The sequence below is a fragment of the Chaetodon auriga genome, chromosome 15 (assembly GCF_051107435.1).
Source record: "Chaetodon auriga isolate fChaAug3 chromosome 15, fChaAug3.hap1, whole genome shotgun sequence".
NCBI lineage: Eukaryota > Metazoa > Chordata > Actinopteri > Chaetodontiformes > Chaetodontidae > Chaetodon > Chaetodon auriga.
In genome coordinates this window covers 5,154,027-5,177,824 of record NC_135088.1, presented here as the reverse complement: position 1 = coordinate 5,177,824, position 23,798 = coordinate 5,154,027, and the positions used below count along the sequence as shown (strand labels likewise).

The following is a 23,798-nucleotide window of genomic DNA, read 5'->3' as shown; positions in this document are numbered from 1 at the left end:
GTATTGATCAGTGAGTTCCTCTGCAGCAGATGTGGAACCAGCAGCCTCCGTGACAAACAGTGCAACTTGTGGTAGAAAGTTTAACATAAATACAAAACATGCAGCAGATCTAGTATAAGTTATGAATCCTCATAATATCTCAGACCATCCTTTCCTGAAATTAAAACACAAATACCAGAGGTCGAGAGTGGCTGCATTTGCCTCAGTACACGGTCTCTGGATGGCATTTAAAAATCTACTGCCTGCGTAAATGTGAAGAAAGTGCTCTGCGGATGACTGACCGTGGAGGGCAATGTTACGCCTAGCGGGCTGCAGCCTGCCGGGAATTCAACTGAGGAAGAAGAAGAGCTTGGCACAGCCCTCCTTTCTGCGTGGTGACGTCACGCTGCGCTGCGTGGTAGCGCCTCACTTTCAACATCCGCTCAATAATATGAACAGGAAGAGCCAAGAGTACTGTTAAACGCTCACGTTCGTAGTTAAAACAAGGTAAGACTTTTCTGATTAACAACTTTATTAACAATAGACTAGTTTTTACACCCATTAAGTAGTCGAATTGGAATCCTGGCCGGCGTCATGGTTGGTTGCGTCGCGCTGAGACAAACTAGGAAGAAAGTGTCGTAGCGTTAATTAGTTCATGTTGATAGCCATCAAACCTCGACACGTTTGGAGAAAACAACCTTGAAAACGCTGCTTCATTAACCACATAAGTTAACAGATGAATGTTGTTCCCCAGAGAAGTAACTTCGCACTGTAACACAACTACTGACACGATTTCAAATATATTACGTAGGTTAGCAAATAGGCTATAATGCTAACACCACAATTACTAATCAAGGAGGGGCGTTAGCTTAGTTTCTCATTCCCGAGAGGATTTGTTTTGACAAAGTACTTTTGTTACTCAAGACTGCGGCATTTTGTAATAAGACTACGCCAGATAATTCCAGCAGTAACTCATTGTGTACTCTGTGCACATGTGTACACTTTGGTGTCTTGTACTGCATTCACTAGACGACATTAGCCAGGTGAAAGCACCGATAACATCAGTAGGTGAATGTCAGGTAAATGTTGGCTAGCTTGCCTTTTCATCCCGGTCTCAGTACAAAAGAATGAGTAATGGCAGCGTAATGAAGTGAAGCTAGTATTGTCCTTTTTGAATGAGCCACACCCACACGTAACAGTCAGCTTGCTTAATTTAGTTTTACTTTTCAAAGCTGAGACGATGTCATGTCGAGCTTACAGGTATGAGGGACACCTGCTAATCCCAGCGGAAAAGTTATTGACTTTTGCGCGCAGATTTCTTAATAATGTCGCGTTATAACCGTTTGTGTATCAGGAGGAACTGACGCCAGGGCGTGATGTGGCCTGTCGGGTCAGTAAAGAGGCAACACCTCATCAGCGTGTCACCTGAAACAGGACAGTGCTGCTCACGAGTGACTGAACCTTTCAGTTTAATGTCGTTCATCTTTAGTTTGTCCCTTTCTCTCCACGTTGATCTCTTCCTGTTACATTACGCTGACTACCTTTGGCCGAGAAGTGCACATGTTCCCGCGAACTGCGCCACTTTCTGCGGAAAACGAAACTACCGGCATTCACATCTCACGGGAACCTGGGGAAACCCGTAGACACTGAAATATGAGAAGCTGTGAGTTATATGTGCAGTGTCCTCTTCATCAGACACATGCAGGAAGATGTTGGCAGATGCAGAGGGTTGTTGATCAAACCTTGTTCACCAAGTTTTTGAAGACTTTTGAAGAATCAGCTGTCCACTGCTCAATGAAGAAGGTTTTTAACCTGTTTCCTAAGATTCAGCACAGCTTCATCCTTCAAACAGATATAGGCAGATGTTAAAAATATTTTCATTCATAGTCCAATGTTCATATTTCTCTTTTGTACAAATCAAGTCTCTTCTGACCAGGGTTTCTGTTCGGTCCACATGTCCTGGGCCATGTCAACGTCCTGGTCAAATGGGAGAAATTCCTGTCAAATATTATGTGTTTATGGGCCATATTTTCCAAGATGGTCCAGTATTGGGTGATAATGTTTAAGCTGCAGCTGTGAAATGGACTCTAATGTAATCCCTGCAGGCGTTGGCGCACTGTCAGTATTGTTGTGGAAATTCTCTGCTGCTGGTGAAGAATGAAATAGAGACTTCTGCCGATCGACAAGGTTTTTATTTTCTTTGCAAAGAAACGGTCAATCGTCACACGAGCGGTAAAATGAAGAAAAACCCTAAGCATGGGGAGAGCTAAACATTTATACCTGAGGAACACCCCCTACCCAAAGATGTGTTTTCACACCTTTAGGTCTGCTGTAGGTATTGGTGCTGACTCCCTGGGGGGTGGTCCACACCGGAGGCATCCTGCAGGGTTTTGTATGTAGGTGTTAAGAGGTCTAGACATCACAATTTAACACACAGACGGACCTGATATCCTGGTGAGAAAGTGGGAGGTGGGGTATCCCAAGGAGATGAAGTACAAGGAACTGAGATTACAGTTACAGTATACATCCGCTAAAAGTCGTGTTTCTGCCGTGAGAGGCTCTGTTTCTTAGATTATTAATAGACCTTTTTGTTTAAGAGTCAGATCCAGAAACCAGCTGCATCGCCTTCGCCAAAGCCGCCAGCTCCCAGCTTCAGTCAGAAGTCAGACCTCTTTCAGGTCATCCTCTGGTTTGATCTAAATAATTCACAGTCAGATACAGTCATCAATTCAATGTGATGAGAGGATGAACGTCAGGGAAGCAGTGAGGACTAACAGCCTGTAGAGACAGCATATTTAGGGTCGTCATCAGCACAAAACGAGGCCTGAAAGAAGCATTTATGTCCAAAGTTATGATCCGTAATAACTCACTTGATGATAGAATGTGCACACCTGTACGTAAACTCTGATCCATGTGTAGAAATATTCTGGAGATGAGAGGGGGTGACTGATGCAGATGGTGAATTTACGATGATCCCACCACTAGAGGGCAGAGGAGAGGACTGATGAGGTCACTGATGAATTCATCATCATCGCTGGTAGAAATCCAAGAATACATCAAATAGATGAAAGAACTGCAGAACAGAGTGTCAGTAATTTTCATGAATATCTTCTAAAACTGTGCATGTGAGCAGTCCTACAGTGTGTGTGCAGTGAACACACCTGTTGTCAGGTGCACAGAGAACACTGGAGGCTTCAGCATGAAAGGGGTCATTATGTAAAGGTCATCCCCTTGAATCCTCTATGAAACCTCCCTACACCTGCTCCACACACACACACACGCTCACACACACACCTACGCTGATTAAAGTGTGGAGGATTTCTCAGTGTTTTTCTGTTTTTCAAGCTTTCAGGGAGTCACGTTTCATCTTATTCACAGTTTGAAGATCAAATGCAGAGACTTGAAAGCTGCTCGTCAGTCGATTGGTCACATTGATGACATCGTGTACAAAGCAGCTTTGTTACCACACAACAGTAAAGTAACTGACAGCCAGAAGAGCAGACACGATGTTTCCTAACACCAGACACGTTTCCAGCTCCTGCGTGTTGGTTTTCATACTGTGAATGTAAATCAGCTGTAACACTCAGATGCAGCATGTTTGTTTTCTTTGCTGGATTTTGGTGATTTATGCAAATGTTCTTACAGAATTGGACAAAATGTCGGACTCAGACTCTGATTCTGACTATGGCGCCGACTGGGATGACATCAGAGAACGGATAGCTGCTGTGAGTCATCAAGCACAAACCACAGAAACAGCATGTGACTGAGTTATGTCGTTTTTCATGTATCACAGATCAACTTTTTTTTCCCCTCAGAGGAATGATGCGCTGATCACTCTGCGTCCGTCAGGTAATATCACATCCAACCTTCAACACGACCTTTGTCTGTTTCAGCGTGAGTTTTTACTCGAGTTGTAAGCTTCAAAAGTCGAAGCAGTCGAGGCTGAAATGAGCCTTGAAGTTTGAACGTTATCTCTCAGATAAGACACGACTCGTCCTCTGCACAGTCCACGTCACACTGAGATATTTGTTTTGGTCAAACTTAAAAATCCCATTTGATGTCTGAGGTGGAAATGATAAATGATCAATTCAATTGATTAAGTTGTTTTTTTTTCCTCTTTTTTTTAGAAATCAATGATTTGATCATAGGCTGCAGTCAAGCAACATGTTTTCACTCTTTTTTTTTTTTTTGTTCTCCAGATGAGGTCTTTGAACGATGGAGTCGTGTTCCTGTTGAAACCAGGAAAGAGGCTGCTCAGAGGATGAAGATTTGTGCCTTCTGGCTTCCCATCCTGCTGCAGCGCCAAGAGTCAAGCACTACTGTCTGCTGGGCTTTACAGATCGGCCTCATCGACTCAAAGTGAGTTTGGCCATGATTAATGTCTGGTTCATCTTTTGGTCTTCAGTGTTTGTTGTTAAGACGTTTGGATCTGTCTCCCTCCAGCGACAGTGACGAGCTCAGTCTGAGGCACCTTCACAGGATAGAGACGCTGGAGGCCATCCTCAGAGCTCTGGAGAAAGGAACAGTGAGTTGACTTTGTAGTAGAACCAAACCAAAGAACAACCTGTGGAAGTAAAGAACCAAAGGAACCTAAAGAGGGAACCAAGAGTTTCTTCAGTACTTTCTTGTCTGTGTTTCCACCACATCTGAAGCGTCTGCATCCACACTAATGTTTCCCTTTAAAACTCGTAGCTTTTGCTGTGTTTACATCAGGGATGAGCGTGATTGGTCGATTAAACGTTGCTACGCTCGCTAGCTCAGCTGTTTCTACTTAAACCAAACGGTCTCTGTGAATCCTTTCCATGATGTCATCAAACACTTATCATCAACGATCTGAGTGTGATGACGGCGTTTAACACTTGCACTCTCATTTAACCTGCTTGTGTTTTCTCTGTTCCAGCTGAAAAAGGACCAAACCAAGCAGGTGATCTGGATCAGCAACATGTTTAACCTGGTGAGTCTCCCTGAGAATGAGCACCAACGACTTCATAGACTTCACTTCATTTCAATGGTTGATACAGACAAAGTGTTGGATCGATGCATCTCCAGAAGTTTGTCTGATGCAACAAAACACGAAAAATCATCAGAGAGGAGTGAGATGAGTCCTGTGTGTGTGTTGTCACTCTGAAATGATCAGTACAGTCGTTGAGTTTATCTGAAGCTTGTCCGTCTTTGCACCCTCAGCGTTCTCCGGAGGTTTTGGAGGACGCCTTGCACTGGTTGGAACGAACAGGTGAACCTGCTATTCGCCATCGCGTCATGGGTCTCGGCCACATTCACACCTGCTTCACAGCCCTGCACCTCGTCTTCACTGAGTGTAAGAAACATTCACGCTGCAGCCATCCCATAATGCATCATCACGAGTAATTCACATGAAGAAGAAAACGTAAACAACTTGACTTCAGAGTCTTCTTTCTGGCTGTAACTGCTGTCTGTAACGGTGTAATTTCTACGGCGTGGGATCGTTTAAAGTTTTATCTTAAACTTACAGCAGGAAAACGAAGCCTGCCGTATGTTGATAACACACACACACACACACACACACACACACACACACACACACACACACACACTCACACACTCACACTCTCTCCTCTTTATGCTTTCACTCAGTTGCTAAGTATGTTCTGGAGATGGGTACTGACTTGGAGAGGACCATGATGGCACTGATGTCTCAACCATCTGAACATTACGTGGAGGTAAGACACGCCTCCAACTTATCAGAAGTGTTCTTACATTTTAAAGTCAAGCAAAAAAAAAAACTTGGTTTCTCACCTTCCTCGTGCAGAAAAGTGAAGAAATGAAGAAGAAAGGAAACGAGAACTTCCAGATGAAGCAGTACGATGATGCCGTCAGGTTTTACTCCAAAGCCATCAAATATTAGTGAGTCTTCAATAAACGTCACACATGAAACAGTCTGTTCTAAATGTTTTTCAGGGTTTTTAATTCTCTTTAGTTGAACTCGTTTACATTCTTCTCATGTTCAGCAGAGCAGGGGCATGTGATGTCCCTCTGTGTCCTCTTCTGTCTTTGTGAAGCTCACGTCTCAGTTTTTGTTGATGTCGTCTGTCTGATGAACGCGTGAAGCGACAGAATCACTTCCTGTTCTCGTGCCGAGCCGACGCCTGTCCTGCTCGCTCTCTGCTTTGTTTGCATTCTTTGGATGAAATCCTTGTTTTTTTTTTTCTGTCGAACATTTCGGAAAGTGGATCCTGGATTCTACTGAACCACGAGGACTTAAATCAGTGAGAGACAGAAGGCGTCCACCATGTTTTCATCACGTTTCTTAATTCTGGGTCCCGTGCGAGCATGACCTCCAGTCAGCTCAGGCCTCTTTGCTGTGTGTGACTGGAAACCTGCGATCAGGACGGAGAGCGACTGACAGCACAGACAGAGAACTTCAATGAAGATTGAAGCGTTGCATCAGATATGAGCCTCTGCACATGCTGCTGAAAACAGACATCTTCACATGCCTTCACTTCAGCTGTGGAGGATCCTGCCTCAGCTCTGTCTGACATGCTGTCCTGGACGTGTCCTAACACCTCTGGATTGGCTGTTGAAGCTCCTGAACCAGCACAGCACCGGGGCGACTCCTCGTCCTGAACACAGGGCTGACATCAGAACGTCTCAGTCATGAGACAAAGTTTATGGACACTCTCAGTATCTTGTGGAGCTTCAGGCCCGATGGGATACACCCAAACATCGCTGCTGCTCGGCGCCAACCTGCGTCATGCTCTTTGCGTGTTGTACCAAAAAAAGAAAACACAGATAGGCGCCAAGGTCGGCCTGCACAGGCAGGAAGCCTCAGCAGACCCTCTGCTTCACATCACCGAGCCATCCAGAGGACACCAGACAGCAGAGGACGTCTCTGTCTCAGTCAGGGATCCAGCGCCTCCAAACACTGAACTGGGTGAATTTACATTGTAAGCAGAATCATCATCATCACCACCAGGATTATTCATCTGTGTTTGTCCAGCGTTGGACGAAGCCCCCGCTCAGCAGGGTCTCGTTCTGGACTTGGTAATAACAGCAGGTGTGAACTCTGACAGTGTTTCAGTGTTGGACTCACCTGTTTCTGACCATCGCTGTGAGTTTCTGATGCCAAACTAATCGTAACAAAGATGATCGACTGATGTGAAGAATGAACCAGAGCTCCGTCTCATGAGGTCGTCCAGCTTCAGCTGCTCTTCACTGGCTTCCTGTAACATTTCTTGTCCTCGTCTAAAAAGCCCTCGATGGACAAGCACCAGGCTACATCGCTCACGCCTCCTCCTCCTCCTCCTCCTCCTCACTGCTGAGGAACACAGAACTGGCCTGACGCTCTGCTTGTTCTGTCTTCTCTGTGTTTAAATGTGTTTCATCATTATTGTTTCTTGTGTCGGGTCACAGGTGTCGCTGATGTTCAGGTAAATATGCACTTTAACTAACTGAAGTTCATGTCTTGTGTTTTCCAGCCCTGACAATCACATCATCTATGGAAACAGAGCCCTTTGTTACATCCGCTGTAGGAAATATCTGTAAGTACCACGTGTTCCTGATCAGCTTTTGACTCAATCAGATCAAAAGATGTGAGTTTGAATCTCAGTTTCATTTTCAGCTGAAGTGACTCTGAGATGCTGGATGAATGTGTCAGTGTGTGAGTCAGTCTCATGTTAAACAGCTCTGGGCTTCATTTCAAAGTGTTTTCACTCAAACGTGAATCTTTGATTTTTCAGAAAAGCTGTCGGTGATGGAAAACGTGCCACTCTGATCAAACCGCTTTGGGCGAAGGTACGTACGTCTCTCGTGGTTCACGGTCTGCAGAAAACGGCGTTAGGACTGAGGAGTAAGAGCCTGCTTTGTTTGCAGGGTCACTATCGCTACTGTGAGGCTTTGTTCTTCCTGGGGGAGGTCAGGATGGCCATCGAGGCCAACGGCTCGGCCCGGAGTCTGTGTAAAGATGACCAGGAGGGAATAAAAGACCTGGAGCAGCAGCACCTGAAGTTCACTGAAATGGCAGAAGCCAAAGGTGCTTCACTCATAACATGTTCAATCTGTCTGAGGCACAAAGTGACTGAAAGAGGACAACTGTCCACAGAGTCTGTCCGTCTGGACGGATTCAAACTGTGTCAGGAAGCTGAATCTGAACCTCAACATGTCACATTTTCTATTTTTCCTCTTTAAGTTGAGTGTAAGCAGTGAATGTCTTCAGAGATCAAATTAAGATGTGATTAAAAAACGAGTTCATTACTAATCAGAGTGAAACGAAGCTTCTCCATTTGCTGACGCTGCTGTTCATGTGCTTTCAGTTGGACGGCCGAAGAAGATCCACAGTAAAGGGTACGTCTGTGCTTCCTTCAAGCTCGCTGTGTTAACGTGCTTCATGAATCCTGATGAACTTGCAGATGATCCGTTGTGTTTTTGTGGTCTTTCTGCTCCAGAACGGATGGCGGCGGTGGCAGAGCTCATTCTGTGGATCCTCGATCGCCGTCTGTCAAAGCTGTCAATAAAACGGATCCAGCAGCTCCTCACGTTAAGGTCAGTGAGTCTTAGACCCGCAGAGTGAGACTCGAACACACACTCTGATTTTACCTGTAGTTCAGTCAGTGTGAACGGCCGACTGTTAGGAAGTGACAGGAAGTGAAGATCAGCTGGTACACTGAACACGCCGTCTGTTCCTGATGTTCAAGCACACGTTTGGTGACGATAATGAACTTGTGTGTCAACAGGTTTCACAGAATAAAATGGACAAGAAACCAGGTGAGTTTGTTTCAGTTCCTCCTGACACACCTGATACACCTGTATGGACCAGACGGGTTCAGGTTTACTGTCGCATCACACACAAACACTTTAATATTTAGCATCAGTCATGTGAGTCTGTAGTAAATCTGGCATGCTAACGGTTAATCTCCACATAAAGACGGTGGGATTATCAACGTCTTAGTCCAGATCGAGTCACCCCACCTTTATCTGAGAGTCAACTTCAGCAGATTCAAGATAAACTGATGTTTTTCATGTCTGTGTGCTGAAAAATCGCCTTGATTGAGTCAGATCCTGATGAATCAGCTCGGCCCTCACCGTGAGCTCCAGTTAAAAACTGCTAATTCAACAAACCCTGATTTTCTTCTTCCAGGGAAGAATGAGAGGAATGCACAGGCAGAGAGCGCCAAAGACTCGAAACCATCAAAAAGGTTTGTGGAAGTACTTCGATCGGTGCTCATGTGAATGAATGTCTGTGTGCTGTCACTGCGGCTGTTTGAAAAAGGTCGTTTTACAGGAAAAGGCATGAAAATCTGCAGTTTGTGCCTGTTTTTCTGCTCTTATTTTGCATCATTTACTTAAATTCTGCTGCCTGTGTTCACTGTAGGTAATCAAACACAGACTAGAAACAGCAGTCAGTTCAGTTTCGAGATGTTTTTCTCATGTAATCATTGCAGCTGGTTTCTCCTACATGGAGGAATTATCCTTTAACGGTTTAGTGCTGCATGCTAAAGACAGGAGATGGATGCTGGATGTTGGACTGAAGCTGATTGAACGTCTGTTCTTCCAGTGAGATTTCCTCTAAGAACGGGAAAGCAGAGTCCAGCTGTGCCACGAAGAAGAAATCAAAGAGCAGTAATCAGTCTGAAGACGAGGTAACGCTCACCTGTCCTGTCGTGCAGCTGCACATTCATCAGCTCTGTCATGTGACCAACGTGTGTGGTGTTTTGTTCAGAGCCGGAAGGCGGACGCCAGCTGGCGTAACGCGTCTGCATGTAAAGAGTTGAGGTCGTTGGTGCAGGACGCCCACAACGCTCTGGTTGACCTCCGCAGCCGCAACGCAGAGCAGACCTTCAGCCAGGCGCTGGCCTTACTGGAAACCAGCTCAGCCAAGGTAACCGTGGACTGATACACCAGATAAACTAGTGAGAAAGCTGAAGTGTTCAGGTTTTCAACACGCTGTTTAAGTGTTTGATCTGCAAAGTGAAAGCATTCTGCACAGTGGAGCTGAGCTTTGAGAGCAGCATCAGTCACAATCTGTGGATTCATGGAGTGATCACGTCAATCGGCTCAGCACCAACCAGACAGCAGCGCACGCGCACACACACACACACACACACACACACACACACACCTTATTGAGCTGTTCCACCGCTCGGTGCTTGTCACTGAAGGATGTTCAGTGATCTGTAAACTCATCAGACTGGTGATTCCTCTCTGCTTTGCCTCCTCAGGAGCTCGGACTCTCCTCGCTGGATGTGCTGTTGTTACTTTACGGCCGTGCGTCGGCACTGACAGAGATCGGTCAGACTGAGGTAACTCATCCATCCGTCGATCGATCGTTTGAGTTTCATTTAACCCTTTGAACCAACAGCTGTTCAAGCAAACACAATCGTTTTACTCCATTGACGTCATTGGATGAAACGTGGGTCCAGCTCAGACTTTGTCTCCACTTCTGTCAACTTGTTGAAGGTGTCCTTTGTCCTGATGTGACTTTGATTATTAACTGTGAGCCTTAGGTATGATGTGATTGATCAGTCGATCAGCTGCTGAGGTCATTCCGGCACAGACACAAACGTTTCTGTGCCGTCGAGCTGCTCAGTTGTAAGGTTCAATCAAACTGTGACTGGAGCTTTGTTAAACGCACTGTCAGGCCTGATTGTGATGTTCCTCTAAACTCATGACACGTGTGCTTTCTGGAAACGCAGGAACTTGGAGAAGCACGAAGACTTCTGCAGAAGATGAAATCGTTTGAGGAGAGGACGTTTCAGTGTCTGGTTTTCTATGGCGTCGGGAAGGTGTATGTCAAAGAGAACAGGTGCGGTGGCATCTCATCTTACCTGTTTCCTGTCATAGATTCACACCTTTGTGCTGCGTCGGGCTGAACGACACGTCCGTCTCTTCTTCTGCAGGTTTGCAGTCGCTCTGGAGCAGTTTTCAGATTCTCTGCAGATGGTCAATAATCAGATAACACCTGGTAAACTCACCTGGCCTTTAACAAGAGAGATTGTCAAAGAAACACAGCCGGACTATTTCAAGGTACGACTCTCTTTTAGGTTTAGATCCACAAACCTGAATTTAAGCTAAAGCAAAGCTCCTCAGTGCTTATGGAGGCTCCACATGACACTTGTGTTGCCCTCTCCGTCTCTCTCAGGACGTTCTGCAGAGGGCTATAGAGTTGTGCAAATTTCCTCCTATTCCTGAAGCTATTTGTCGACTTGAGAAGTGCCACGGCTATTTGAAAGCTGAAATCTACCTCACAGATCCAGATTTTAAGGTGAGTGTCAGCAGTTATTTGACTCAAACGTTGAAGCGCTGATGGATTTTAAGTGTCTGTCTGTGTTTGTAGGGCTTCATTCAGTTCTGCTGCTGTCAGAGCTGCATCGTTGAATATCACATGACCTGTTGGAAGACCCTGAAGGCATCATCCTTTTTTGAAAAGAATGAAAAGGTTCATTTAAATTTCCTTTCCTAAAGGCTGTTCTCAGACCAGCTGTCCGCTCACTGCTGCCACTCAAAGTTGGTTCTTCGCTCATTTCTTTGTCTTTCAGGATTTTCTGCTGGAGCCCTGTTTGACTCCAGACTGCGTCGGGCAAATCTGTAGTATCAAAATCACCGGTCCCACCGGCCTGGTCAAGTGTAAGGTAAGGTCACGGTGCAGGCGGAGAGTCGCTGCTCAGGAAACGCACGATTCAGGTTTCTAAGTTCTTTCTCTCTTCAGTTTGAAGCCGCCATCACCAAACCGAAGACGCCAAAGAAACCGAAAGTGAACCAGAAATGTACAAGGTGAGAAACAAACAGGAGACGCAGCACGACCTCCTGACTGCTGCCCAGTCTGAGCCGTGAAAAACACTTACTGATCCACTTATTATCCCGTCAATTCATGAGTCGCTGTGGTGACTCAGACATGGAGGCAGAGCGACGCTGAAGCAGCTGATTCTTCAAAGGTAAACTCTGTAACTCGCTGTCGACGGTCAGTTTCTAAACACCTGCCTCTGTCCTTCTTTTGTGTTTCAGTCTGAAGAAGTTAAAATCAAAGGAGGAGCGGAGACTCAAGAGGAAGCAGCATAAACAGTCATTTCAAGAAAAACAAGCTATTAATGATGAGATTCTGCAGCAGAAAGAAGACTCAGCGGCGCAGATTCAACAGAAAGGTGCTGATGCAGCTCAGATGTGTTAGTGCTCAGCAGCCTGAATCCACCAGCTGCTTTCACACCGGCTCACATTTGTCGTCCTTCAACTTGTATATTACATTGTGTTTTTTGTACTCAGCTCTTGGGTGCCGCATTTGGACACAGCTAAGCTAATCAAAGCTAACTTAGCGTGGTTTCAGCCGAACCAGCGTTGATGAGTTCCTGTTTGTCGCTGTGCTTTCAGCCTGGCTGCTGTACAGGGATCGAGTTCTTCTACAGATCAGCCAGAACATGGAGCTGCTGAGGGAGGAGAAGGGCCTCCACATGTCGGCCCTGACCGGCGCTCTGAGGCCCTGGCTGGAGCTGGACTCGTCGAGGGGGAACCGGCTCGCCGGCAGGATACTGAACTGGCAACAGGAGCAGCTGGAGACTTTAGGTCAGGTGGTCGAGGTGATGCTGGAGAGGAAGAACCGGGTCTGGGCTCGTGTGCTCATCCAGCTGCTCAGTAGCTGTGAGGACATAAATCCTAAACTCAGCAGCTGGGCGTGCCAGCTCAACAAAGCAGGTCAGCGTCTGTCAGCGTGCTCTTTAACATTCATACAGATCACCTGATCACCTGAGCTCAGCTGTGAAAGAGTTAAATCTCACAGATCCATCAGCCTGGAAGCTGTAAAAATGGTGGATTTTAACGTGTGACCGTCTGCTCGCTGCTTCCTTCAGGTTTGAATGCTGCCAAATCTTTCATTGAGCGCTACGCGGGACACCTGGAGCAGCTGGACTTGGCTTTTTTGCTCAACTTTGGGCCCCTGCAGGATGTGATTATAGAAAAGCTCGGGACTAGACCGGAGCTGTTTTCAACCATTGGCTTGACTGTGACTGAATACCTAAAACAGGCTCCGCCACATGACACCAGACTCTTTATCTGGACTCTGGAGGAGCACAGAGAGGAGTACGCCTCCTGCCACATTATACTGGATGAGTATTTTGATATGATGGGTACGTATGTTTCACCTGACTAACATCTGATCTGAAGCCCGTTTTTTTGCTCTTGCGTCACGGCTTCTTCTTCTGTGTTTTTCAGATGGACATTGTTCAGTCTTAAAAAAATCTGATGAAAATCAAAATGTGAGTAAACTTCACAGCATTTTGTTTTCCTGGCTGAAGATTCACTGAATGGAAGTTTCCACGTAAACCAAACTTAAAGGATTCTGTGACAGTTTGATCGACACTAGTCTGCGCAGCAAATGTGAAGCTAATGGCCAGTTAGCGTAGCTTAGCATAAAGACTGGGAGCTAATGGAAACGTTAGCGCAGAGTGTGTGCAGGTCTTGTGGAGTGTTGACTTCAGCTCCCTGAAGAGTCCAGATTTAATTCACAAAGATCTTTAATGTCACTTCTCGCCTCCTGTAGCTTTAACCTCACCGTCCATTCACCTGGTTTCATTTCAGAATTCTCCTATGAAGAGTCGAGGCCGGAAAAAGAAACAGAAAGAGCCGAAGGTGAGCCTGAGTCTGATTGGTGCTTGTTGCTTGTGGAGGTCATGTGACCTCCAGCCTCAGTCTGAAGCGCTTCTCCTCTCTCCTGTCAGGGCGTTATTGTTTGGTCTGGGATGAGAGGAGTAACTCAGAGAGACGAGTGGGACCAGGAGTTTTTTGAAGACGACTCTTTGTAAGTTTCATCGACCTCACGGACGCTCGGCCGTGTTTAGCCGTCAGTGCAGCTGTCGATGACGTCATGGTTTCATGTCCGCAGATCGCTCCTTGATCCTGCCGATCCGTTCAGTGTACCCGGTCACCTTCGAGAGCAAGTGGCTGATTTTGAGGACCAGTACAACAGCAGACACAGAAGTCACTATAAAAAGATTCTGGACAACAACCCCGACCCAACAAAAGAGAGTTTGTATGAGTAAGTAGAGGCTGTTCAGTTTGTGATGACACCTTGAAGAAATGAGCCGTAAACCAAATGCTGTGAATGTTCGCTGTCTCCAGCTACTTCGCTCAGATCCTGGAGCAACACGGTCCACTGGTTGCTGAGGACCCCCTTCTGGTGGGAGAGCTGGAAAACTTCCCCTCTGTGGCTCAGCTGAAGATCCAGGAGGCTGGCGGCTTCGAGCCCTTCCTGCTGGAGTCCCTTCGCTTCATAAAGATAGGCCAGTGCATCGGCCTGGCTAAGCACGCCGTGTCGCTGCAGCAGGCTGGAGGCGGGGCTGGAGGCGGGGCCAGCCTGGATGACCTGGACCACCTTGACGTGATCGAGGATCCTGATACAGACTCTTCGCCTTCTGACGTGCAGGCGGCTCACAGCTCTGCTTTCATCAGCTGTGTGGACAGATTTCCATCCACCCAGACTTACTTCTGTCCCATCCTCCCGTGTCCTTACGTATACGGATCCCTGCCTCCTCCTCCTCCTCCTCCTCTGCTCGACCCGGCAGCAGGTGTAATCCCTCTGATGGAGGACAATGCCTTCTCTCAATGGAGCACAGCTGACAGTGAGCAGCCAGTCTCGTACTTCCTGCAGCCTGATGACGGAGAGCTGGATCTGTACTGTGGGGAGGCCAACGGAGGAGTTTGGGGAGCTGATGAACCTTCAGTGACGATGGAGGAAAACGTTCTGAAGAAACACGCAGCTGCTCAGGTGAACGCCAACACCTCCGCCAAGCTGAATACAGAAGATACACCATTCATATCCATTCATGCAAGTTTGAAATGCCATTTCTTCTCTTCTGTTAGACGAGTCAGGAGAGCATGAGAAGCGTCGCTGTCAACACGGAGCTGCACGAGCGATTCGAGAGTTGCCAGGTGAGTTACCTGTCGAGCCCGCAATGCTGACCGACAGTCAGCTGACATTAAAACCTGCTTAGTCTTGTGGACATGCAGCTCTCAGATCCATCTTTTTTAACTGGCCATGATGTGTCCTGACTCATTTGACAGTTAAAAATGTTCATGTAGGGCGACGCCGAAGGATGTTTTCATCGTTTTCTTGTCGACTGTTTTTCTCCTGGTTGTTCTTCAGGGTGACATCAACAGAAAGCAAAGGAGCAACAGAGAGAAGGAGGAGCAGATCCAGAAGATGACAAACGGCTGCGACGCTGCCAAGCTGAGGCGCAAAGAGGAGCTCGACCTCCTGGAGGAGGAAGAACAGAAGATCGCTGCCAACATACAAGTAGGTCCACGGCAGATCTGCTCGGGGTCAGGGTTTGGGATTCAGAGCTCATGAGTCACTAAACTGTTCGGTATTGGTTGTTTTCTGTTGTCAAGGTGACCAAACAGGAGCTGGCACTGTTCCAGCAGAAGCTGGAGGAGGAGGTGAAGAAGGACCAGAAGGAGAAGAAAGCCAACCAGGAGGTGCAGAGGTCCCTGAAGGTGGAGACAGAGGAGCTGGTGGAGGAACAGGCGAGGTAAGAATGAGGCTGATCAGCTGACCGGCGTCACACCTGTTTACTGCATCCAATCAGGACCAGTGAACTGATGATGCCATGTCTGGTTAATGAATCAGTCTCAGAGTCGTGATTGATCTCTCATCAGTTCTGTGTTTTTGTCTTTTTTCATGCAGTTTGGCCCAAAAAATCCGAGAACAAAAAGCGAACTACGACGCAAAGCTGAGCGACTTCCTGGAGCTGAGGTGAGCGCTGAGCGAAAGGTGGCGCCAACGCTCAAACTGAAAGGCTCTCAGACTTTTGGTTCACGCCCTCTTCTTCTTCTTCTTCCAGCAATCAGTCAGCAGCAGAGAAGATGAGTCTGGAGGATGAGATCAACCGCTGTAAGGCGTTGTTAACCTCAGCTGCCAGGAGGTCTCACAACGCTCAGGTATGTCTGCTCACTGCCATCACAGAATGCTTTGATCACTGAGGGACGGACGTGAGGGACACAGCTCAGTCCTCTGCTGGTCCTTCAGTCTGGAATGTCTGATCAGTAAATAATCAGTAAGACAGTTTAGAAGCTTTGAGAGTCTGGAAGTCTTTGCTTCAGGTACCTTGAAAGTGCTTGAATTGTACTGAATGAACGCAGTCCGGTCTGATGGTTGTGATGATGAAGAGTCTTTGTTTGGCTCCTGCAGCTGTTGGTGGTGGAGAGCTGCCGGGATCAGGGTTTGTACGAGCTCAACAGGGAACTGACCAATGCCAAAGCTCTGCTGACCAAACTGGACGAGACAGTGCACAGGTGAGAGCGGTAACCATCACACCTGCGAGCAGTGCAGTAGGTGTCAGGTTTATGTGTGACAGTCTTCGTCTGTTCCAGACACCCGAACCCAGAGCTGGAGGCGACCCAGAGCAGCTGTAAGCTCAGCGTCGAGGAGGTAGAGCAGAAGATCTCAGCCACAAAGGTACAAGCATCCGCCATGATGGCGATGAAGGCACGCGAGGAGGCGTTTAACCACGGGCTGCGTCTCATCCTGCTGAGAACTGATGAGATCTGACGCCTGGAAAGAAGCTGACAGCCGATCGTTGATGGAGCTGTTCATGGTTGTGTGTGTTTTCCACAGATGCTGTATCAGGAGCAGATGGATCAAGTGAAGAACGGCAGAAGAGTCCGCGAGCTGCTTCCAGCCGATGTCAGCGTCCAGCCTGAACCACCAGCTGCCACAGTAAGACGTCTCACATACCTGAGCTGGGATGAATCACCTGTCCTGACTGTTTAAATCTAAACTCTGCCCTCTGCTGCAGCCGTCAGAGCCGACCGAAGAGTTCACGCCTCCACCTTCAGCCTCCGCGCTTGTCCAGCAGCCTGCAGCTCAGACGCAGCACAGACTTCCATCCAGGAACCTGGAGCCGCCACACAGCACCGTGTTCGAAAAGGCCATGGAGCGCCTGTCCGCCATGTTCCCTGACTACACCAGGTAACACCAATACATCCTCAAAACTTTGTGCGTGCATGCCCTCATGTATTACTCACGTTGTGGGGACATAAATCTGTTCACACAGTCACGTTGTGGGGACTCACCTTTCTCGTGAGGACAAAATGCAGGTCACACAATGGACATCATTCCATTTTAAGTGATGAAAACTTAACGTGTGTGTGTGTGTGTGTGTGTTCAGGTCAGACTTGATGAAGTTCGTTCAGGAGCTGCGATCCTCCAGCGGTGGAAGCCTGAGCAGCATGGCGCTGCAGGATGTGGTGGGTGGAGTGACTCAGCTGATCCTGGACCATCAGGTAGGTGGTTGGATCCACTGAGGACCAGCAGGACTCTGCAGACCTGACTGGACTGAGATGATCCGTTTCGTTAGAAAGTCTGAAGATAAAAACTTTAAACTTCATTCCTGGGTTGTCGAGGCTGCGCGCGGCATCAGGAAACAGGAAGCAGCCTTCACTGAGAACATGTCTGTTTGTTTCCTCTCAGGAGAAGCTGAACTCTGTCAAATCCAACATCGTGGGACGCAGGAGTCCGGCTCAAAGTGCCACACCCCCTCTGGTGGCCCCGGCCCCGGTGTGGCAGACCGTCGGACCCCAGAGAGCCACAAACACGAACGCAGTGAGTCCATCATCATCATCAGCAGTTAGTCCTAGAGTTTAAGCTGAAGATTTAATGAAGGCAGAAACATTAACATGTGACTGTCAGCTACACGTGTCTGTTTGTCTGTAAAACCAGAATCCTGAGAAAAAACATCAGATTTTATTCAGAAACAACAGAAACAGGAATGAAACACAGAAAGAGCTCAAATCAAGGTCACATCATTAAAGTGAACGTTTGCTGGTCTTGGTTGGTTTGCTGCCATGCTAATGTTCACCAGCATGTCAGTGTAGCATGTTAGCATGCTAACATGTGCTAGTTAGCACTAAAGACTGAAGAGCCTAATGGAAACGTCACTGATTTATGACCAAAAACTTAAACTAGACTGAAAAGAAAAGTGTCTGTGGGACTGAAGCAGCTCAGTCAGTGGTCCTGGTCTTGGTCTGGAACTGACTCTGAGTCTCTGTCATGTTTCCAGCTGAACATGGAGGATCCCTGCATCATCTGTCACGACGACATGAGTCCAGATGACATCTGTGTCCTGGAGTGCAGACACGGCTTCCATAATGAGGTGAGTGAACACTGTGGTGACGCTGAGGTCCATCGTTCTCACAGCGTCTCGGTCCAAACACTTCTGTCTGTCTTCAGTGTATCCGGTCATGGCTGAAGGAGCAGAGCACCTGTCCCACCTGCAGAGATCACGCCTTGCTGCCCGAAGACTTCCCCGTGCTGCCCGGCAGGAGACGCCAGGCCCCGTGACGTCTTCAGCCTCCATCCTTTCTGCTTTTACCGTTTTTTAATCACTATTTCATTAAAACCTGAAGCACATAGCATTTGAGTTTTATCATTTAAATGTTCATTTATTCACCAATTTATACTTTGAATAAACAAACAGTGTTGTGTTTGAGATCGTCTCTGTCATCAGTCTCAGTCCTGATCCGGTTCTGCTGTCACTGGTGTATCACAAATGAGCTGATGAAGCTGCAGTGAGCAGCTGTCACTGGTGAAATGCTGCCCCCTGTCTGTGTGGTCAGGTGTTACACACTGTACCTTCAGCAGACTTTAGTCTTTGTCGTGGACTTGACTCTTTAGTTCAGTCTTGGGACTTGTTACTCAGCACAGAATGGTGGACGGTGGATACAGCGTCTAACACGGTGAAAAAGAAACGTCAGTGGACCTCGAGTCGCCGCTGCGAACTGGTTTTGTCCTCCAGAGGACGAGTCCGGCGCTCTAGCTGCTGCTTGTTAGGTCTGCAGTGAACTTCTCAGACTCTGCACAGCTTCAGAGGGAAGTTCTCTGTGATCAGGTGATCGTCGTGAAGCACGATGACGATGTTGACTTCAAACTCTGGAGACACAGAAACAAAGATGTCGTCACATCAGCGGCTTTTCTCACAGAACAAGAAACCGATGGTTTGTGTTTCTGGTGGATTTAGTTTGTACATGAAGCTGCAGTGAGCATCTATGGTGGTAGATTTAAAGTAACAGCTACAAACAACACAACAAACAAATCAGCGTGAACGGTTTCACATAAGACAGCTGAACGTGAATAATGTTCCGACGATTGTCGTCTTTAGTCCCGTTTCACCGGACCTTTGCGAGTGGCAAACAACCGTAACATAAACGTCAACATTCATCACTGAGGTCATGGACCCGAATGCTAACAAGAAAGATTCATGCCTCCAGACTTATATCTACTTTTATTTGTTTTCTTGAGCAGAACGGCGTCCGAACGAGCAGCTAGCTGTTAAATCTGCTGACTCAGCATCAGCAAAACTTTCAGTTCAGGTGAAAAATCACTTTTCTTCGTAACGTAAGAGTCACATCCAACATATGATCTGATGTTCTGTTTGTACCTTTATCTCCTAATTTAATCTAAACTAGCACAGGAAGAGTTTTCACTTCCTGCCCTCCATCTGGATTTAAAGTCACGTGACTGCAAACAGCCTGTTGTAATTTAATGACTTAATCTGATGACTTCATAACTTTGTTCTTTTGTGAACAAACATGAGACCAACTAACACGTTTTATTTCTATGAATCCTGATTCATCGTCTTCCTCCATTTCTGAAAACATTAAAGAGCAACATGGTGACAAACTCACTGAACACTGTGGCGTATTCATCCACAGCAGAAAATAGTCCCAAACAAATGAACCGTTGACTCCAGTTTGATGAACAGTCTGAGGAGATCAGACTGTTTTTAAACAGCGTCTGTGTCTGTGAGCAGGTTTTAAGGATTCAGTCATGTGACCTCAGAGCGAAGTGGAGGAACATCAGCGTGTCTGGTAAAGCGTCACTGACCCACTTTGAAGTTGGTGGTCTCCAGCGTGGGGCAGGTGAACAGTCGGGGGAACACCATGTAGATGGGGATGGGGAGGCCGTGGCAGACGTCGCCCTCTGCGATCTGGATGTTCTGGATCTCGGTGGCGTCTCTGGCGTACCCTTCCGCACAGCCTGAACACAGAGGACATTAAGAAACCCGGCGAAGCTTCATCCAATCACATCACAGCTCGTACTCACCACACGTCTCCACTCGCACCAGCTGCAGCTCGATGCTCTTGACAGGGACGTCCGAGTGCTCCACCACCAGCTCTCCGGTCAGCGGCTGGCTGATCACACAGGTGGTGGCGTCTAAATGTCCTCTGATGAGAAACTTTGGCAGCGAACTCCTCTGAAGACAGAGAGCAAAGATTCTGCTGTCAGAACAGCTGGAAGGAAAACAGACAGGAGGAGGAAAGTTCCTCTCACCTCGCGGACGTTCTGCAGGGTGTCGGGCGTGACGGTGAAGTTGACTGGAGTGGGAACAACTTTGGCTTTCTGCGGCTGGAAACCAAACAGAGCGACAGATTCCAGATCAGTTCAACACAACCGACGGCAAGTTCAGGAACTAAACGTTAATCTGCAAGACTTGCAGAAGACTGACTGGGTCAGTCCAGCAGGGCGCCATCGTGTCTGACTCACCTGACAGTGAACGATGAACTCACAGTTCCTGCTCAGGTCTTTGGCCAGCAGAGAGCGCTTCATGTCACAGCGGAGCGAGTACTGAGGAGACCAACAGGACCAGTTCACTGACAGGAAGCTGAACCAGTTCAACTGGGCTTCAACCAGCGTGTGAGTAAAAAGAGTCACTCACCTGAATGTTGACGAAGACGCCGTGGTACGTCTCGTACAGCACTTTGTTGCTCTTGGTGTTGAGGGGGAACTCAAAGGGGATCTCCGTCTTGCCTGCTGGGACTTTTCCTGCTTTGGCCACCTCGATGTTGGAGCTGATGAGCTGGATGGGCTGAAGGACGAAGGAAGGTTCATGTATGAGCTGCAGTTTGCTGTCAGGCTGAGAGAGGGCGCTGTGATCAAAATGTTTAACCTGAACACAATGAACCGTCTCACAGCTGATCACATGTTCGTTTGTGCACATTAAGGCACCTGAACGCAGCTCAGTTATGTGGGACATCGTCATGTGATCACTAGCATTTAAAGGTCCAGTGTGGAGGATTTACTGCCATCTAGTGGTGACGTCGCAGACTGCAACTCTCTGGGCTCCTGTAGAAACATGGAGGACTCTGCTCCCTCTGCAGATACAAAGACTTATTCTGAGGTTCCAATGATTCTTAGTTTCAGGCAATTCTACACTGATGAAAACATCATTTTTAAAATTCTATTTGTGCCTGAATCCTCAAAACTGGACCTTTAAATCGCTAATTAAACACTAACATCATCTCAGTGGTGAGAATTTACAGCTTTTCTTTGTCTGATTGTAAATGACGTGTCCTCAGACCCTCTGGACTCGTTCGCCGTTCACCTTGACAGAGTTGTAGAACGCCTCGAAGACGCCGACGCTCTTGGAGCTGAGTTGCAGGTTCACCAGCCCCTCCATGCTCAGAGAGATGCCGTGATGCTGCAGTGCCTCCTTACACATCAGCACGATGACGCCGGCCACCGCCTCCTGCACACAGAGCAACACCGTCATCATGACCACAGCCTCCATCTTAACGCTGACATTACATCTGATGCAGCATCAGACGGTGTGAACAGTCGATGACTGTGATCACAGATCAAACACTGCAGCAGCATCTGTCCACCTGACTCACTTGATTCTGTCACCTGACTCACCTGATTCTGTAACCTGACTCACCTGACCTCAGGTCAGCTGCGCTGTCACTTCATCATCTCATAAAATGATTTATTTTGAAAACATGGTCACACGTGTATCCTCGCACTAACTTCACTCAGTCTGATGCGTTTTGCTAAAATGTGACGTATGTGTTGTGTTCAGGTACACTTTGGATTTCAGAACCTCTTCAGGTGAGAGGTTCATGCCGAGCACTTTTGTCTTCAGAAAATAAGAAATCTGAAAGAATAAAGTCGCTAACTGAACACTTTTGGGAGCAAACACAATAAAGGGAAGATTTAAAGATCAATTCATGATGAGATCAGATACTGATGAATATTATTGAACATAGAGATCTTACTGAGGATGATGGATTTATTCTATTCTTAGATTTCTAGAAAGCTTTGGACTCTGTAGAACTCACTTTTGTTAGTGGACAACATCAGAGGATCAGCACCTCCAGGTTAAAGATGAGTGTAGGAATCATTGAGGAGTCATATTCATTCATATCTGGTTGTTTTGGTAACTGAAATGTTTGACCTAAAAACTGTGATAACAGAAGACATTTATTAGTCTGTGTACTGATTTTGTACTTGACCAAACAATGTACTTGATATGAGATTGTATTTCTCTTTGTTAATGAGATGATTTGTTTTATTTATTTTTTAAAATTTCTTCCTGTCAGCTCCTTCTGCCGTAAATGTGAGACTACGCGCGCGCACACATTGGGGCTAGCTTGGCCGCAGTCTCAGACTCCAGCTGTTTTTAAGTTGACATAACTTCTTCAGACAGCCTAAAGTTTTCATAGTTGTGATTTGAGCACCTGATGGTCATCGGCGTCCATGTCTGCCTGAGAGCTCTAACACTTGTCAGTATTTTGCCCCCCAACATGTTTTCTGTGTGGCTCGTTGATCTGTTAGCAGCACAGACTCTGACGGGGACAGATTTTACCGTAACACCCCGCTAATCAGCAGCTGGTCATGTGCGGAGAGGACAACGCCTCTTAGCTTAGCTTAGCTAGCTGCTGACTTTATAACACGCTGTTTTAGTGACCGTGACGTTAAACACCAACACAGAAAGGTTCCCATTAGCTAACAGTCAAACAGGCGACAGGAGCAGCCTGTTAGCTTACTGCGGTTAACGTGGCTACTCACCCCTTCATGGTAAACTTTGTTGGCTCTTTTCAGTCTTATGTCCAAAGTGACGCTCATATCTGCATCAGACAGACGTTTAAACAACCGTCTTAAACTTCTTTTCTGCTGATAAATCAAACAAACTACGCTAACTGCTTTTATGCCCTCCTGGCTTCAGTTCCTCACAGCAACAATATGAGTTCCGGTCGAAAACCTTCAGAATAAAAGCGGTATCTCAGCCTCGAAAATACTTCCTGTCTTAAAGTAGAAGCGTCAATTCCTCAATACCGAACTTGGAAAAAGACTTTTTGAGCCCCTTTAACTCTGAATAATCCAGAGATCTCACTGTGAATAGTTTTCAGTGGAAATCGTGTGGCTTGTTTTATGTCATTTCTGTAGATGCAGAAGTGAATATCTTAAAACCAAAACAGTCTCCATCCAACGTCAGCGTGGAGATATGTCTTTGTTTGTTTGGCTGAATCGACCCTTTATATGTTAATGCTGCTCTGTGTTCCCATGCAGATGCTTGATAAAGGCGGGCAGACATACAACGAACGAACGATGAACGAACCGTCAAATGTTCCTCCTGATCTTTACGGAGCAGCTTCTGACACCTTGAGGCTCAATGTTGACTGACAGTCGTGACATTACTGTTTTAATAACTTCATAGAGTTAATGCTGACATGACCTGTGATCTTTGACTGTAACATTTGGACATGAGACGTTTCAGACGAGCTGCCGTTGATCAGGGAGCTTCCTGTCTGCCTCTGACAGGAGCAGATCGGCTGTGATCTGGATTCAAAGCTTGTTTTGAGCAGATACACTTCGAGCCTGCTGGCTGATCCTCACTGTTTCCACAACAAAAGACAACCGAGACGCCGAGCAGCTGGCTCAACCTGTTTTCCCTTTCAAACACCTCCATCCGTTTGTCTAGAACAGCGTATTCCTGCACTGGGTCACTGGTGACTGGAGCCCACCCCAGCATGCACTGGGAGGCTTTCATGAACGCCACATTTCATTTTAACAGGTAAAGAAATCT

General features: G+C 47.0%; 2 protein-coding genes across 2 annotated transcripts; one reads left to right on the top strand and one right to left on the bottom strand.

Moving 5' to 3' along the window:
• Window positions 1–371: 371 nt before the first annotated feature.
• On the top strand, window positions 372–18,425 carry ttc3 (tetratricopeptide repeat domain 3). Its single transcript, XM_076750199.1, has 46 exons — window positions 372–486; window positions 3,625–3,704; window positions 3,795–3,828; window positions 4,179–4,338; window positions 4,423–4,504; window positions 4,880–4,933; window positions 5,164–5,296; window positions 5,593–5,678; window positions 5,768–5,862; window positions 7,434–7,496; window positions 7,695–7,749; window positions 7,828–7,987; window positions 8,268–8,298; window positions 8,400–8,496; window positions 8,688–8,718; window positions 9,092–9,149; window positions 9,509–9,593; window positions 9,674–9,832; window positions 10,173–10,253; window positions 10,647–10,756; window positions 10,851–10,977; window positions 11,093–11,215; window positions 11,288–11,389; window positions 11,490–11,582; window positions 11,660–11,724; window positions 11,956–12,092; window positions 12,316–12,636; window positions 12,792–13,067; window positions 13,153–13,196; window positions 13,519–13,569; window positions 13,659–13,738; window positions 13,823–13,975; window positions 14,059–14,704; window positions 14,800–14,868; window positions 15,083–15,232; window positions 15,328–15,467; window positions 15,623–15,691; window positions 15,780–15,876; window positions 16,127–16,230; window positions 16,309–16,393; window positions 16,553–16,654; window positions 16,734–16,906; window positions 17,106–17,220; window positions 17,408–17,539; window positions 17,997–18,089; window positions 18,167–18,425. Exons 2-46 carry the CDS (start codon window positions 3,636–3,638, stop codon window positions 18,275–18,277), a joined length of 5,301 nt encoding a protein of 1,766 aa, XP_076606314.1. The 5' UTR covers window positions 372–486; window positions 3,625–3,635; the 3' UTR covers window positions 18,278–18,425.
• vps26c (VPS26 endosomal protein sorting factor C) lies at window positions 17,659–22,974 on the bottom strand. The gene is made up of 8 exons (XM_076750200.1): window positions 22,781–22,974; window positions 21,318–21,461; window positions 20,652–20,801; window positions 20,480–20,560; window positions 20,267–20,341; window positions 20,039–20,189; window positions 19,820–19,972; window positions 17,659–18,865 (listed from the first exon to the last, which is right to left on the bottom strand). Exons 1-8 carry the CDS (start codon window positions 22,835–22,837, stop codon window positions 18,783–18,785), a joined length of 894 nt encoding a protein of 297 aa, XP_076606315.1. The 5' UTR covers window positions 22,838–22,974; the 3' UTR covers window positions 17,659–18,782.
• Between the last annotated feature and the right edge of the window lie 824 nt (window positions 22,975–23,798).

What these genes read in the sequence shown, in the direction of transcription:
- ttc3 (XM_076750199.1), top strand. Translation starts at nt 3,636, where the DNA reads ATGTCGGACTCAGACTCTGATTCTGACTATGGCGCCGACTGGGATGAC. An exon ending in GTAATCAGTCTGAAGACGAG is followed by an intron (nt 9,594 to 9,673) that starts GTAACGCTCACC and finishes TGTTTTGTTCAG; the next exon opens with AGCCGGAAGGCGGACGCCAG. An exon ending in ACAAAAGAGAGTTTGTATGA is followed by an intron (nt 13,976 to 14,058) that starts GTAAGTAGAGGC and finishes CGCTGTCTCCAG; the next exon opens with CTACTTCGCTCAGATCCTGG.
- vps26c (XM_076750200.1), bottom strand. Translation starts at nt 22,837, where the DNA reads ATGAGCGTCACTTTGGACATAAGACTGAAAAGAGCCAACAAAGTTTAC. An exon ending in ACAAAGTTTACCATGAAGGG is followed by an intron (nt 21,462 to 22,780) that starts GTGAGTAGCCAC and finishes CTCTGTGTGCAG; the next exon opens with GAGGCGGTGGCCGGCGTCAT. An exon ending in CGTTCTACAACTCTGTCAAG is followed by an intron (nt 20,802 to 21,317) that starts GTGAACGGCGAA and finishes TTCGTCCTTCAG; the next exon opens with CCCATCCAGCTCATCAGCTC.